Genomic DNA, 14,851 nt, shown 5'->3' with positions numbered 1-14,851 from the left:
TATGTTTTTGCGATTTCTAATCCAAGAAGCGGTTTGACACGAGACCAGACATCTGGTTGTGTTGCAGTAGCAGTTGCGTTGTCGCGCCACAAAGTGGAGACAAAGGCTGGAAAGAAATGTGACGTGTCGCCGCGGTCCACTTCGCCTCGTTTCACTTCGTCACTCTTCAAGGTGACTTGTAAAAGTATGACTCTCCCTCTGCCTCTCCCCACAGTAACCCCTGAACGTGTGTTACCTGGGGTCGATCCAAAGTAACATCAGCACGAGAAGGAAAAGTTGCCCTGTCGTGTTTGTACGCGGATATCGCACATTTTCATTCAGTCTTCCTGTAGTTCACACCTCGGGAGTGCAAGTGTCGCATCTCAACCTGTGAAAGCGCGCCCAGTCTGCATGGGGCTCCACGTACTGTCGCTGTTTGTTCTCACTTCCATTATTACTTCAACTTAGTGTTTTTTAGTTTGCTTGGAGAAAGAACGTTTATATCAATGTCGTCTTAGTTTAACCTGCTTTATCAATGTGTTATCACTTTATTTGTATTATTGTAAAAGCTAGTTTGAAACATAGTTAATGTATAGTCTGGATTTCTATGATAATTTTCTTATTTATTACATTATTTAATTTCAATATTGCTTTTTTTTTTTCGAACGGTCTACTACGCGCGCGCTCCTTTTGGGGTGGACTTCACCGCGTGCCCGAAGTCCGTTCCCAAAGCCTTCCGGACGAGGCGCGCGCTCACTTCTTTTCACTTGCTCAGTGCAGTGGCTCGCGGCTTTTCTCCGCGCGCCCCGCGAGTCACCGGACGCCGCTGACGCTCACCTCGGGACACCAGGAATCCCCGGGATATCGACGCCTTTTGTCGGGTACGTTTGCTCCGTTTAATCACGTAACGTCTGGAACAACAGAATTGAGTGTCTAATTGTCTATAATTATAATGAATGAGCGGTTTGCGGTTTTATTTTGAAGAAATGCCGATGCTTTGATGATACAGACACTGATACAGATGTTCACTTTGCCTGTAAAATCGATTTTTTGTTTGTTTAGTTTTTAGTTTTTTAGAACGTTGTTCGTAGTTTTAAATGAATGGAGGAAGTAACCTGTAGTTCACATCTCTGTGAAAGTGAGACATTCAAGTGTGACTGTAACCGAGGTAAAAGGACACCGAAAGTAGCAAACAAATGTAGATATTGTTTTCAGCACCAAGCCCCTCTGTCCCTTTTCAAAATAAAGTCCGAATGTTCAGAGTTTGTGAAAACTGGGTAATTCCGGAGTGTTTAATGATAGATAAAAGGAAGTGTGGTTAGTTTGACAGTGAGAAGTTAATAAAGTATCAGTACTTCCACCCTCCGTGCTGGACGGATGCCACATAGGGTGATACTTAGAAATCAAACGGCCAATTTTGCAATATTGAAAGAGCGGAATTCACCAGAATGTTTGGTCACAAGTGCCATAAAGTATTCCTCCCACGAACCCTTTCCTTTAAAGGCAGTGATGACCAGTTATTAGGGTTATTAGGCTGTTCAATTGAAAAGGTAAAAGAGTCAAACAATACCTAATCACTTGGTGTTATCATCTGAGATCAACAGGTTATTGTTTTTGTTTTATGTTTTACTGTGCATTTGTTGAACTTTTTGATGGATGCATTCTGAAAGTAATTTAGGCTGAAGGTCTTTTGTCAGTCAGACTTTATTACATTCGCTCCACTTGCAGAATATTCCTTTAAATGAGCCTATATGTTTGATTTATTTTGGCATGGATCTCCCGGAAACCACCTTGAGGAAAAGGCAGAGCCGGTTTCCTAAACATGTCCATCTCTCTGAGGTGTTGCTGTAGTTTCAGCGAGGTCAAACTAGGAGTGGGGCTGTTTGTCTCTTCATTGCGATGCAGGGAAGGTTGCATGATCGCTCCCCTTTAATCAACATGAATCATTCCGTTGATTTCAAGGTGGCGTTTGTGTGTCTGTGTGAAGGACTCGTCGTGGACTTTTTGAGGGTAGGATGAGGGAAAAACGCAATTTTGGCTGTCCAAGGCCGGACGTCATCACTTCCTGTTTCCTTACGGGGTCAGTTCCTGTCTTTAGCCTCGGGGCCAGGCAGGAAGGAAGGAGGCGTGGATACGTTTTTTAGTTTGGGGGTGGAGGGGGTCACACAGCTTTCCCCACCAAGCATCTGAGGGCTGTGACAGTTAAGTTCTCGTCAAAGATGAGCCCTACAGGTTGATGTCAGACATCTGGATGGCTGTCAGCTGGATCGGTCACCCCATGTGGCTCCGCTGTTGTCATGGTTGCCACTGGTGCAACCTGAGGAAGACTCTTCTTCTGGTCTGCACCCATTAGGAGTAGGCCCCAAATCCCTAATGCTTAAAAACAGGATTAGCCTGTTTAACTTAAGTATCCTCATTCATGCAAGCCTTCGAACAAGCCACCTCAGTCCTCTGTATCTGGAGGATATGATGACTTCATGTGGAAACAGGACGTCCCGATGACCGAGACACCTTACTTTTCCATTGGCCCAGCCCCACCCCCCCTCCAGTTTGTCTCCCGCTCCTTTCTGAGTGTGTGTATGTTCTTCTACATGAGTGTGTGTGTATATGTGTGTTACAATGTGTGTGAGGGTTCGGTGACAGCTTGCTTCCACCATTGTACTATCATTCCTGCTCCACTCAGCCTCTGCATCCTGTGGGGCTTCCTGCCAGCGAGGGAGAGAGAGAGCGAGAGAGAAAAAAAAGGTAAGAAAAGAGGAGGATTGGAGAAAGTCTGGAGAGAACTGGTGTCAAAGTGCAGAAACTCAACAGATCTGAACAATCGTGTGTGTGTGTGTGTGTGTGTGTGTGTGTGTGTGTGTGTGTGTGTGTGTGTGTGTGTGTGTGTGTGTGTGTGTGTGTGTGTGTGTGTGTGTGTGTGTGTGTGTGTGTGTGTGTGTGTGTGTGTGTGTGTGTGTGTGTGTGTGTGTGTTGCAGTGAATGTCCCACTGGGAGCAGCTTATCTGGAGACCACTGTGCAGGAAAGGGTGTGTCATTTTTGGATTTGGATGTTTGCGGGTGTGACGACGGAGGGTGATGTTATTGTGATTTTATAACAGCGCTCCGAGTGCGTACTGATGCTTTGCTTACGTTGCGTTAGAGTATATAAATATACCGCTCAGCAGTTGTGGAAAGTATATTTAATCAAGGGGCCGTACTTGAGTCCAATTTCAAGGTGCTATTTGAGTATTTCCATTTTTATACTACTTTAAAACTCTTTCGGCACTACATTAGCTAGATGTTGTGCATGTTACTCCGCTAGTTTAATTCCACAAATATGATGTTCATCTTAATATTGTAAATAAAACCATGATGCACTGTTCTAGATTAAAGCACCTTGCATCGGTTATAATGGTCCAATAATCTAATAATACAACACTGAAGGGGGAACTTCTACTTTGGATACTTTAAGTAAACTTTGCTCTGGAAGATTTTTGACCCAACACAATGGAGGCACATTTAATTGAGTCCGTAGAGCTCACGGCATTGAGACATCGATGCTTATTATCTGATAAAGATGGACGTGGAAGTGCTGTTGCACATACCAATACCACACTCCTTCCCTTTCGGTGGAAGCTACTTCTGTGCTCTAATTATTTGTGCTGTGACAATAATAATAGAAGGGACGTTTTCTGTGAAATGAAATAAGTATGATTGGAAGAACGTTTGTTTTGGGGTTAAGAGGCAATGACAGTTGAGAAATAATCATTGTGCCATCTCCTGCAGCTAGCAAGAGGCTAACTTATTTTAGATAAGGTGAAAGGCAGTGTGTGTATGAGACAAAAGGGCCTTTTTTCATGCAACACTGTAGTCAGTTTGTAGATCAAATTTAACATTAAACTACAAGTATATCCTGACACAGTGAAACTCCTTGTTTGCTGTGTACTGTACTGCATACTTTATTTAAAGTGCAAAAGAGGAACTCAACTATGGGACAATGTAGGATTTTACCCGAATAATCAACTGTGGTAAATTTCTGTGAATGTTGACACGTGACCTGAAAAAGATGCCTAGCTCACTATCAAGGTAGAGAAGTGAAAGATGCAACCACATGATATGATTCGTCATCATCTTATTTAAGATGATTTGATTGTTGTTTTTCCCGATCAAGGAAGTCCACTAAGAAAAGTTGTGTGTCTTATCTCTGATGCAGTAAACATATTTGTTGTGTGTTAGCACCATTTTAATATATCATGAATTGCAATTATTTTTGGCCGGGAAATTGTTCCATGCCTCGTCTTAAACACTTAAAAAAGAATGTACAACCCCAACATGCCACCCATCACCACCACCACCACACACACACACACACACACACACACACACACACACACATACCTCGTATCTACCTTGTGGCTGATTGAGAGAAGTAGGAGACGCACGCACATGTACATCGTGTGGCTTATTTTTATTATCAGTAACAGTGTTGTCTCTCTGTGCATGCTTGATTGGTGAAGCCTTTGTCCAGTCGGCCGTGTACTCTGCTGCAGAGATGGACAGAGTACTCGACCCCAGCACTTGAGTAAGAGTACAAATACTACTGGTCAAAATTTACTCCGTTACAAGTAAAAGTAGCTCAGTCGACATGGTACTCGAGTAAGAGTAAAAAAGTACTTGCTTTTAAAGGTACTTAAGTATCCAAAAGTACATGCTTTTAAATTTACTTTAAGTAAAAGTAAGAGCAAGAGTACATTTCAAATAAAATGAATGGGCACAGGACTACAGCAGATGTTGCAGATGCCGATGTTTATTAACAATCATTGAAATTGTAACCAAATGAACCTGCACCGTCCAACTAACCCCACACCACTGGTTGAGAATCACTGTTTTACAAAAAACTACATCTCTGCTTTCAATTACTCAATGTTGAGGTCACTTGTCTTTACAGGAAGGACAATATAGGAGCACAACAAACACTGTCTCCCCATGTGTGTTATGGGGAGGGATTACGTATTTTCGCTTTTACGTAGATCCCAGTGGAGAGCATGCACTGTGATAGGTTTCCTTCTTTGACAAACACAGCTTGTGTCCAATAGTACTTAAAAAAAAGAAAGACCAGACCTGAAAGTAACAAGTACTTTTCAGCCTTTCTAGAAATTAACTTGAGTAAAAGTATTTGTCTTGGAAATGTAATAAGTACCAAAGAAATCTAACACTCAAGTAAAGTACAAATCCTCTGGATATGTACTTAAGTACAGTACTTTACTCAGTTACTGTCCACCACTGCTCTGCTGTATTTCCGACTTCAGTGTTTGTTTCCTTTACATATTAACACCTCAGGTTCACTGAATTATCAGGTGCTGGTACAGCTTCTGTGTGCAGAGAGGAAGAATTTGATCAACAGGAACCCAACGGAGAACAATGTCCCACAAACAGTCCTGTGTGTGTGTGCGTGTGTGTGTGTGTGTGTGTGTGTGTGTGTGTGTGTCACTGCACATGTTATTGTGCTCCTGATCCTGTCTGCGGTCGTGTGCCAATATTAGAAAAGCAGAAAAAGCAGAGACGAGAGAAAGGGCGTGAGATAAACGATGAGAGAGGAGGCCTCTGCTCCTTTCTGAAGTCCATCAGAAAGAGAAACTGCTCCAGTGGAAGGGTGGACGGAGAGAATATGAAAGGTTACTGTTGGAGGGGTGTGGGCACGGAGAGGAGAAAAACAGCAACAGAGGAAAGTGTGTGTGTGTGTGTGTGTGTGTGTGTGTGTGTGTGTGTGTGTGTGTGTGTGTGTGTGTGTGTGGATGGATGGATGGATGGACTCTGTCCACAGTTTCCAGGAAAAGGGGGGAGCGATCAGAAGGGTGGACAGGAAACTCTAACAGGGCTAACTTCCTGTCTCCTAATGGCCGGTCTGATAGTGAATTGGTGTGTGTGTGTGTGTTACATTTTTGCATATATTTCTGTAGACTCCTGGATGTAGCCCATAATAGCCTGTGTTGCTTTAAAGATTGAGAGGAATTTCAGCGTGGGACGAATCTGACGCCGTTACAGACCCTGGGAGCTCCGGTGCTCTTTCATAATGAAAGTGAATCACTTTTGGCTTCTTTGTCGCTCCCTGCCATAACCTGTATTGTTCTTCCTGTGTGTGACTTCCCTCACATTCCTTAGTAGGTGGGGAGGCTGCAGCCAGTCCAGTCAGCTTGAACGGTTGCCAGTTTGAATACTAGGGTTGCTCAGTCGCCAGTTTATTGGCTACACCTACAGAAAGGAGCACTGATAATGTTTTACCTTCATAAAGGTTATAATGTTCTTGGTTTAGAGGCTCGACGGCAGAAACAATGACCATAAGTTGAAACCGGTGCTGCGATTGAAGATTATCATTGCTTATAATCATCATTGGTTAATCTGCCAGTCAATTGAAATGTAGATATGATGTCAGAAACACGTGAAAAATACAAAAAAAATGATTAAAAACACACAGATCAGGAGGAGGTTGATCTGTGTTATTTCCTCTCTGAGCTTTTTGCTTTGTCGACACAAGTCTTATTGAAGCAACGGCAGTTTTCTCAAAACTGGAAGTCAGGGTTGCATTCGTGTGTGTGCACATCTATTCTGCACAACATTTGTGAAATAAATGTCACTTTGTGTCAGTTATCTCTGTCCAGTGATGACATTTACAGGTCTGTTTCACCACTTGCACTCTCTCACACACACACACACACACACACACACACACACACACACACACACACACACACACACACACACACACACACACACACACACACACACACACACACAGAGACACACACACACACAGACAGACAGCTGTTGACCAGAGAGAATGACAGTGCCCCTTTCTCGAAACTGCAAAAGCAAAAAGGGAAGTGGCTAACCTCACATCGCTCTCTCTCTGTCTTTCGTTATCTAGAGCTGTCTCTATATATTTTTTTAGAACTTCTCTGTCACCTCATGTCTCCCCTTCACACATCTTTTTATTCACGCTTTAACGCTCTTGAGCCTTTCGCTCACTTTCTCAGAACCTCTTCCCTCTCCCGTTCCCTGCCACTCATCCTCCTCTCGCCCCGCTCTCTCATTCCGCCTACTGTCACTCAACACTTCCTCCCCTCTTTTTTTTTTCTTCCAGTGGCGATGGTGATTGACAGATGATCTGACAGAGGAAGACATCAGGTGAGTAAAAAAAGTTAACTTCTTCCCCCAGCTCACCTCCAACCCCACTTCTACTCGCACTCCTCCCACTCGAGGGAAGTAAAGTTTTTTTTTTTATTGTATTTTTTTAAAAGTTTGTTCCTTCTTTTCTCTTCGGTTTAGTGACCACCTGTATGCGGTTCATATGTGCTGCTTTCGCTATCCCTCAGCAAGTCTCAGGTAGACATAAGAGGAAAGGCAATAATTAAAGTAAACCTTTGATTGTGATGACCCACGAGATTCTTTTATTTTGTTCATTAGTGATGAATTAAAGGGACACTCCGCACCATTTTACACATGAAGTCCAGTTTGCTTGTTATGAGCAGTGCTCTTCATCCTGAAGATGGTTATATGATGTACTCTGTGTTTGAAGGAGATTTCCAAAGTTTTAACAAAAGAATCCTGGTGATGTCATAATGTCGTCAGGGTCATGTGACTTGGCCTTACAGTTAAACTTAAATTCCCAGTGAAACAGAAGTTAGATCGTCTTTAGTGTCTCAACGATGATGTTGTCCCCAGTGAAACGGTGTACAACAGGGATCGGAATCAAATCCTTTACATTTAATTGGGCTGCGAAAAAGTGGGCGGGCTTAGGATCGTGCTCCACACACACCTCTATTGTGACTAAAAGTTGCAGATTGATCGATAGATGTCATGACATTATTGGTTGAAATGTATTTTGATAAACAAATACAAAGATTATTTTACATTTATTGTTACAAAGATGCACAATAATACCCGGAGATATGATCTAAAAGGGTTAATCTTGACTTTAAAATGCTAAAGAAACAAACCTTTTGCTGTTATCTTTGTAAACGAATATTATATTTTACTTATACCAGGTAAAATTACATTGATAGCATGATTCTGGCATGTTTCTTTAACTCTGCTTGCTTTCACAGACGCCGTCTCCGTGCTGGTTATTATGGGGTGTGCTTGTTGCAAGCAGAAGAAGTCCGCCAAAGCAGCAGCAGCAGCAACATCAGCAGCAGTAGACGTTGCAGATCTGTCTCCTAGCAACACAGATGGAGGGTTGTCTGCTGCCTTGACTCAGGGCCGTTACTGTCCCGACCCCACTCAAACCATCCCGGATTTCAACAAGGGCTTCTCATCTACCAACATCTTCCCCAACACCAACACACACCAGCGGTCTGGAGGCTTAACAAGTAGGACTGTGTGTGTGTGTGTGTGTGTGTGTGTGTGTGTGTGTGTGTGTGTGTGTGTGTGTGTGTGTGTGTGTGTGTGTGTGTGTGTGTGTGTGTGTGTGTGTGTGTGTGTGTGTGTGTGTGTGTGTGTGTGTGTGTGTGTGTGTGTGTACACATTGAAAGAGTCATTGATGGCTGTCCTACTAGCCCTGAAATGATCTCATTATTTCATTGTAAGAGATGGGGGACAAATTCACAGCCTGTTTGTGCAAAAATGTATGAGGTTTTGGCAATCTTATTTAGTACATTTACTTACTTACATTTAGTTGTCTGTGTTTCCTTACTGATATACAAAAATAGTAATATAAAGAGAAACTTTGGAAGATGCCCATTTGATTTGATTTCAGCCGGTATAAATAAGGAGAAATCATCACTCCCATAACTTAGGAACTCATCTTTTTGGTGTGTGTGTGTGTGTGTGTGTGTGTGTGTTTCTTTGTGTGAACACATGTGCAGGTGGTGGAGTCACTCTCTTCATAGCTTTGTATGACTATGACGCTCGCACTGAAGATGACCTCAGTTTTCAAAAAGGAGAGAAATTCCAGATCATCAACAACACGTAAGCGCGCACACACACACACACACACACACACACACACACACACACACACACACACACACACACAGATACACACACACACACACACACACACACACACACACACACACACACACACACACACACACACACACTAATAATACAATTGGAAGATGCTGGAAGATGAACACCAACCAAATGTGATTTATGCGGTCAGTTATGACTTGCAGGAGGTCATTTCCACCCGTTAACTGTCAGGTGTGTCAGCTGCTTCTGGTGATGTTGACAAGCTGGTGTTCTTGTCCTACTCAGGAAATCTAAAATCAGTTTGTATGATGAAATTTGGAGTTACTGTTCAAACATTTGCACTTTATCTTCATCCAGACATTTTTATTCTTCTGTTTGTCTTAATGTCGATAAAGTGCATTTTACGCTTGAACCTATAAGACTTCAGTTCAGTTTTGCCATTGTCATTGTTCCTTTTAATTCCACCATTTTAAAAGTCTCTTTAGGTTATTAAACTGAACTCTCCATTTTGTGTCATTCAAAATAATTATCCCTCATTTGTTTTCAGGCAAATTTATGTTTCTTCTTTGTTTTGGGTTTTTTTTTTTTTTGCAGAGAGGGTGACTGGTGGGAGGCTCGCTCTTTGGACACAGGCCGCTCAGGTTACATCCCCTCGAACTACGTAGCTCCGGTCGACTCCATACAGGCCGAAGAGTGAGCGGACACACACACACACACACACACACACACACACACACACACATCTGCTGCAATATATCGTTGATACATTTTCTCAATGAACATATAACAACAATGACATAGTAGTCTGAGGGCGGAGGTCATAGAAGTTGTGCTGTTGTGCTGCTGTGCTGCAGTGACATGTGTGTTGTTGTCATGGTGACAGGTGGTATTTTGGGAAGATGGGGAGGAAGGATGCGGAGAGACAGCTGCTGGGCCATGGCAACCAGAGGGGAACTTTCCTCATACGAGAGAGCGAGACCACCAAGGGTAAAGAGGCCACGGGCACACACAGGCACACACAAACCCATGCACACACACACACACGCCCACACACGCACACACTGCTTTTAATTTCGTTTTCTCATTCTGTCTCTCCCCTCCTTCGGGCCCCTCGCTCTGCCCCCACAGGTGCTTACTCTCTGTCCATCCGCGACTGGGACGACAACAAGGGAGACCACGTCAAACATTATAAGATCCGCAAACTGGACAACGGTGGCTACTACATCACCACAAGATCCCAGTTTGACACGGTGCAGGAGCTGGTGGTGCACTACACAGGTACCACACATAAACACCGTGATGATGCACCTTCATGCCCTAAAGGTCCTGTTCACATGCATTTCATCTACAAGCGTTCTCTGCCCAGATACTTTAATTCCGTTATGTTTACACTTTAACTAACTTTTGGTGAACATGAGGATCATTTTGAGGTTTTTCCATTTGATGCTACTGTCTGCTTCATTTCTGCTTCATTTAAGAAGTGAACTGTGCTTTACTCCTCTACATTTCCACAGTACAGGAAGTCATTACAACAACATTATAAAGAGGCTTACATGTCAATGCATTGGAAGCAGCAATATACTTATATAATATGTATAATAATACAAAACTCTGAGAGCAATCATCCTCTTTTTCTTTTTCACTTTCTCACATGAAAAAATTTGAATACAGAACTGTTACTTGGAAAGGATTTAAATACTTCTCTGACTAACTTTTGAAGCTTGACACAGTCGTCAACAAGCAGGGTTCACACCCTCCACTTCCTCTGCTCTCTGTCAGTGTAAATCTGCCTCCTAGTGGCGTGTGTCAATATAGCAACAAGTCTGCAACTTTGTGACTTTACCTGACATGGTCATCAAATCTCTAAATGACCATGCCATCAAGAGATTTGACAATATATATCCTATATGATTTGTGTGTCTTTCTTATTCACTCTATCATTCCTGTGTGTCTATTTCATTTCTGTACTTGATGTTGCTCAGAATGTGTGTTTATTTCTCTTTAGTTGGGTTTTCCTCGTGCCTTTGTACTTTTACTTTGTGTGCATAAGCAAACCCTTTTTTTTTTTAAATCTCTGTATTTGCTGCTTTTTTCCCTTTGTTTTCTTTCCCTATGTTTCCTTTTTCCCTTCGCCTGCTTGTTTGTTTCTCCCCACTCTCTCTCTCTCAGAGAGAGCAGCGGGACTGTGCTGCCGTTTGATTGGCAGCTGCAAGCGGGGCATGCCTAAGCTGGCCGATTTATCGGTGAAGACCAAGGATATGTGGGAGATTCCCCGTGAATCCCTCCAGCTGATTAAGAAACTGGGCAACGGCCAGTTTGGAGAAGTCTGGATGGGTAGGAATGGTGGGACTGTGTTGCAGTGGGGGAAGGTGACAGCGGGGAGCACACCTGGATAAAACAAAGTTTTAAAAGACAAACGGGTACACGTAATGTATTTGAGTCCTGGTTGAGTTGACAAGAACATCAGCTTCTGGTGTAAAGACACCTGCACTCACAAACATACACGGTAAAGCCTTGTTTATCTGTCTGTGTTGTTCAGAGTCTGTTCACGTGCAACAAATAAACCCGTAGACTGGACCACACAAACACAGACAACACACACACACACACACACACACACACACACACACACAGTTGTTAGAGGTAGTCTGGAGTAGTTTTTAAATGTGTGTGCGTTGAATAAAAACTGCAGCAGTGAGACAAATCCCTAATAAATCCCTGTGTGTGATAACAATTGCACAGAGGCAGCAGTTAATGAATAGAAATGGGGCTTTGTTTTACATCCAGGTGTGCAGAGTTGTTCCCCTCCTCCTCTGTTGTTGCATGTGCATGTTTCATCATCTCACCTCACCTCTTTGTCACCCCCCCCCCCCCCCATCCATCTTTCTTCCATTTTTCCACCCATCACAACACCCTTCTATCCCACTCTTCACGACCCACTTCCACTCTCTCCCCTTTCTCTGCGTCTTCACTCCCCTTCGTCTCACCTCCTTCCCCTAATAGGCACTAATGACGGGCTGTGTTATTACCTGACCAAGGCCTGTATTAACTCCACCCCGCTCACCATGGGCCTGGGGCGGGACGCTTGGGAGGTGTCCAGGCAAGCGCTGTCCATGCAAAGGAAGCTGGGACAGGGCTGTTTCGGGGACGTTTGGATGGGTGAGACTGACACCGCCAACCTCTGACGCCCTCTACAGGCGCAGAGGGAGAACTGTCTGTCCAGCGTTGTCCTCCGTAGTGTCCGTCACTGTCCTGTAGCAAAGATTGTTGGTCATGCTTAATGTCATTTATGTCACTGTATGTTAGTGAAGTTTGATGTTTCTCCCAGTATCCCCATGTGATGTTTTCCAATTACATGTTTGACCAGTTTCTTTTGAAAACGCCGTACACTCTCACGGCCTAAATCCAAGTGTGTGTTGAGCTGTGCAGAGTTTCTCCATGTAGCCAGCCAAGCCTTGTGCCTGTCCATGTAACTGCTGTGTGTGGATGCAGGACCAGAAAACCTCCCTCCCTCCCTCCTCTCATCATTCTGTCTCATGTCATGCATGCTCTAAAAACAGTCATTTGCATGCACCAGTATGACCTTGTAGTTACAGCCTGCATGTTGTGTGCCTTGTTTTTCAGTTCTGTTTTTTTAAACCTAAATGTGTGGGCGTTTGTGTCCAATTATAAGTATGTACATAGGGCCTCATCTTGTCAACATGCCTGTGCCGCATGTCTTTGTGTGCGTCAACATCTCCGTGTCTCTATGCCAGGCATGTGGAACGGTACCACCAAGGTAGCGGTGAAGACTCTAAAACCAGGAACCATGTCCCCCGAGGCCTTCCTGGAGGAGGCTCAGATTATGAAGAGACTCCGCCATGACAAGCTGGTGCAGCTCTACGCCGTCGTTTCCGAGGAGCCCATCTACATTATCACCGAGTTTATGAGCCAAGGTGGGAGGCTGAGTAAACTGGCACGCCTGTGATGTACTGTAGATACAGTACGAATCCATGGCATTGGTTGGAAATCTCAGTGAGCTCCTCTCCGTGTTAGTATTAAGTGCAGAAGTTCATGAAGAAATAGAGAAGATTCTCAGGAATATTTATCCTGCATTGAAAACCTTAAAGATTCATCCAATACTTCAATAGTCACTAAAAACTAAAAATGAAAGAAACATAAGTTAGCATTTTATTTGTGCAAAAAAAAACTACAATATTGACTAAAATATGTCACCATGAATTTACAAGCATCTAACTAATACGAACTGGACTTCATTTATATAATATAGAATCAACTAATATGAGATAATTGCAGGAAGCATAGGCACTAGCCAGTAATGATTCTACAATATTGATTTTTCAGGCAGTTTGTTGGACTTCTTAAAAGATGGGGAGGGCCAGAGTCTTAAGCTGCCTCAGCTGGTGGACATGGCTGCTCAGGTGAGTTTAACACAATGACAGACTTAGAGGAAACACATACTTCCACTGTCTTTCTGAGCTCCTTTTGCCTCCTTGTGTTTACAGATTGCAGCTGGGATGGCGTACATCGAGAGGATGAACTACATCCACCGTGATCTGCGAGCGGCTAACATCCTTGTCGGAGACAACTTGGTGTGCAAGATCGCTGACTTTGGCCTGGCTAGACTCATCGAGGACAACGAGTACACAGCGAGACAAGGTAACAGCATGAGACATTAGATAAGTGCGCATGACGTGGAGGGCCACACCATTCAATGATTAAGAGTGTCACTGCCTCTGTGCATATATTTTTCATACATAACATCTTAATTGTATGATAATGCTTCTTTGCTGTGTTGCCATGGTTTCAGGGGCAAAGTTCCCCATCAAGTGGACGGCTCCAGAAGCTGCATTGTATGGACGCTTTACCATCAAATCGGATGTCTGGAGCTTCGGCATCCTACTAACTGAACTCATCACAAAGGGACGTGTGCCATACCCAGGTACTGGATGATACCTGCTTGTTCAAGTATTTCTTATAAATTTTCAACCAGACCAAACTACATCAAGGCAATTGGTTGGTCCTTGCTGAAAAGTGCTTTAAAAGTAGATAGAGCCCTTTAATTTTACAAAATATTTTTGATTAACGCTTTTTTTTAAATCATTTTTAGCAGTAATTTGAGAACAATAATGGATCACAAAATCAGTAATGTGAGACTGATGAAATACCAGTGTTCAATATACTAAATAGGTTAAAATCCTTAAGAATAGATACATGAAATCCAGCCACATATTAACATGTTGCTGCATTCATAAATAAACACATTCATAAATTGCATATAAATGATTCCTGTTATTGATTATTATGAAAGTGTGGAGGCATGTATTCTTCTTCAGCCGGAATCATGATTTCTAAGGATTTTATTTGCCCTGTTTGAACGTTCTCAATATCCAATATGTGTTGTTTTTCTGTGATTTTTTTTTTAATCCAATTCTCTGATCCCTCTACTGAGTTCACGATCCCCCTCCTTCCTCCATCCCTTTAGGCATGAACAACCGTGAGGTGTTGGAGCAGGTGGAGAGGGGCTACAGGATGCCCTGTGCCCCCGGCTCCCCCGCCTCGCTCCATGAACTGATGCTGCAGTGCTGGAGGCGAGAGGCCGATGAGAGGCACACTTTTGAGTACCTGCAGTCCTTCCTGGAGGATTACTTCACTGCCACAGAGCCGCAGTACCAGCCCGGAGAAAACCTGTGACCACACATGTGTGGGACAGATGTGGAGCAATAAATGGACAAACACAAAGAGAATGACAGACAGACGTGGATGTACACATGCAGATACACTGATATCTCTTCACTGTATTTGTATTCTTACTGTACATGCTCACACACACACATACACACACACACACACGTTAATACATATCATTGCTTGTTACATTGTTTAAAGACAACTTCCTCCTTTCGGTTATTGATCACTG

General features: G+C 43.3%; 1 protein-coding gene across 3 annotated transcripts in view; it reads left to right on the top strand.

Moving 5' to 3' along the window:
- Positions 1 to 562: 562 nt before the first annotated feature.
- The window catches only part of yrk (Yes-related kinase), a 15,105-nt gene continuing 816 nt past the window's right edge, over positions 563 to 14,851 (top strand). Inside the window, exons 1-14 of one of the 3 annotated variants that reach the window (XM_084032911.1) lie at positions 563 to 860; positions 2,663 to 2,724; positions 7,100 to 7,143; positions 8,064 to 8,327; positions 8,823 to 8,925; positions 9,526 to 9,624; positions 9,815 to 9,918; positions 10,060 to 10,209; positions 11,101 to 11,265; positions 12,687 to 12,866; positions 13,276 to 13,352; positions 13,437 to 13,590; positions 13,742 to 13,873; positions 14,417 to 14,851. The exon at positions 14,417 to 14,851 is cut by the window's right edge and continues 816 nt beyond it. In XM_084032911.1, coding sequence (XP_083889037.1) covers positions 8,087 to 8,327; positions 8,823 to 8,925; positions 9,526 to 9,624; positions 9,815 to 9,918; positions 10,060 to 10,209; positions 11,101 to 11,265; positions 12,687 to 12,866; positions 13,276 to 13,352; positions 13,437 to 13,590; positions 13,742 to 13,873; positions 14,417 to 14,625 — 1,614 coding nt within the window. In that variant the 5' untranslated portion in view covers positions 563 to 860; positions 2,663 to 2,724; positions 7,100 to 7,143; positions 8,064 to 8,086 and the 3' untranslated portion in view covers positions 14,626 to 14,851. Of the gene's footprint in view, positions 861 to 2,662; positions 2,725 to 7,099; positions 7,144 to 8,063; positions 8,328 to 8,822; positions 8,926 to 9,525; positions 9,625 to 9,814; positions 9,919 to 10,059; positions 10,210 to 11,100; positions 11,266 to 11,934; positions 12,091 to 12,686; positions 12,867 to 13,275; positions 13,353 to 13,436; positions 13,591 to 13,741; positions 13,874 to 14,416 lie in introns of all 3 variants that reach the window. The other 2 variants (XM_084032912.1, XM_084032910.1) reach the window with 2 other exon arrangements.

Source organism: Eutrigla gurnardus (genome assembly GCF_963514095.1).
Source record: "Eutrigla gurnardus genome assembly, chromosome: 17".
Taxonomy (NCBI): domain Eukaryota; kingdom Metazoa; phylum Chordata; class Actinopteri; order Perciformes; family Triglidae; genus Eutrigla; species Eutrigla gurnardus.
The sequence above is the reverse complement of the archived record's forward strand: the minus strand, read 5'-3'. Positions and strand labels throughout refer to the sequence as shown.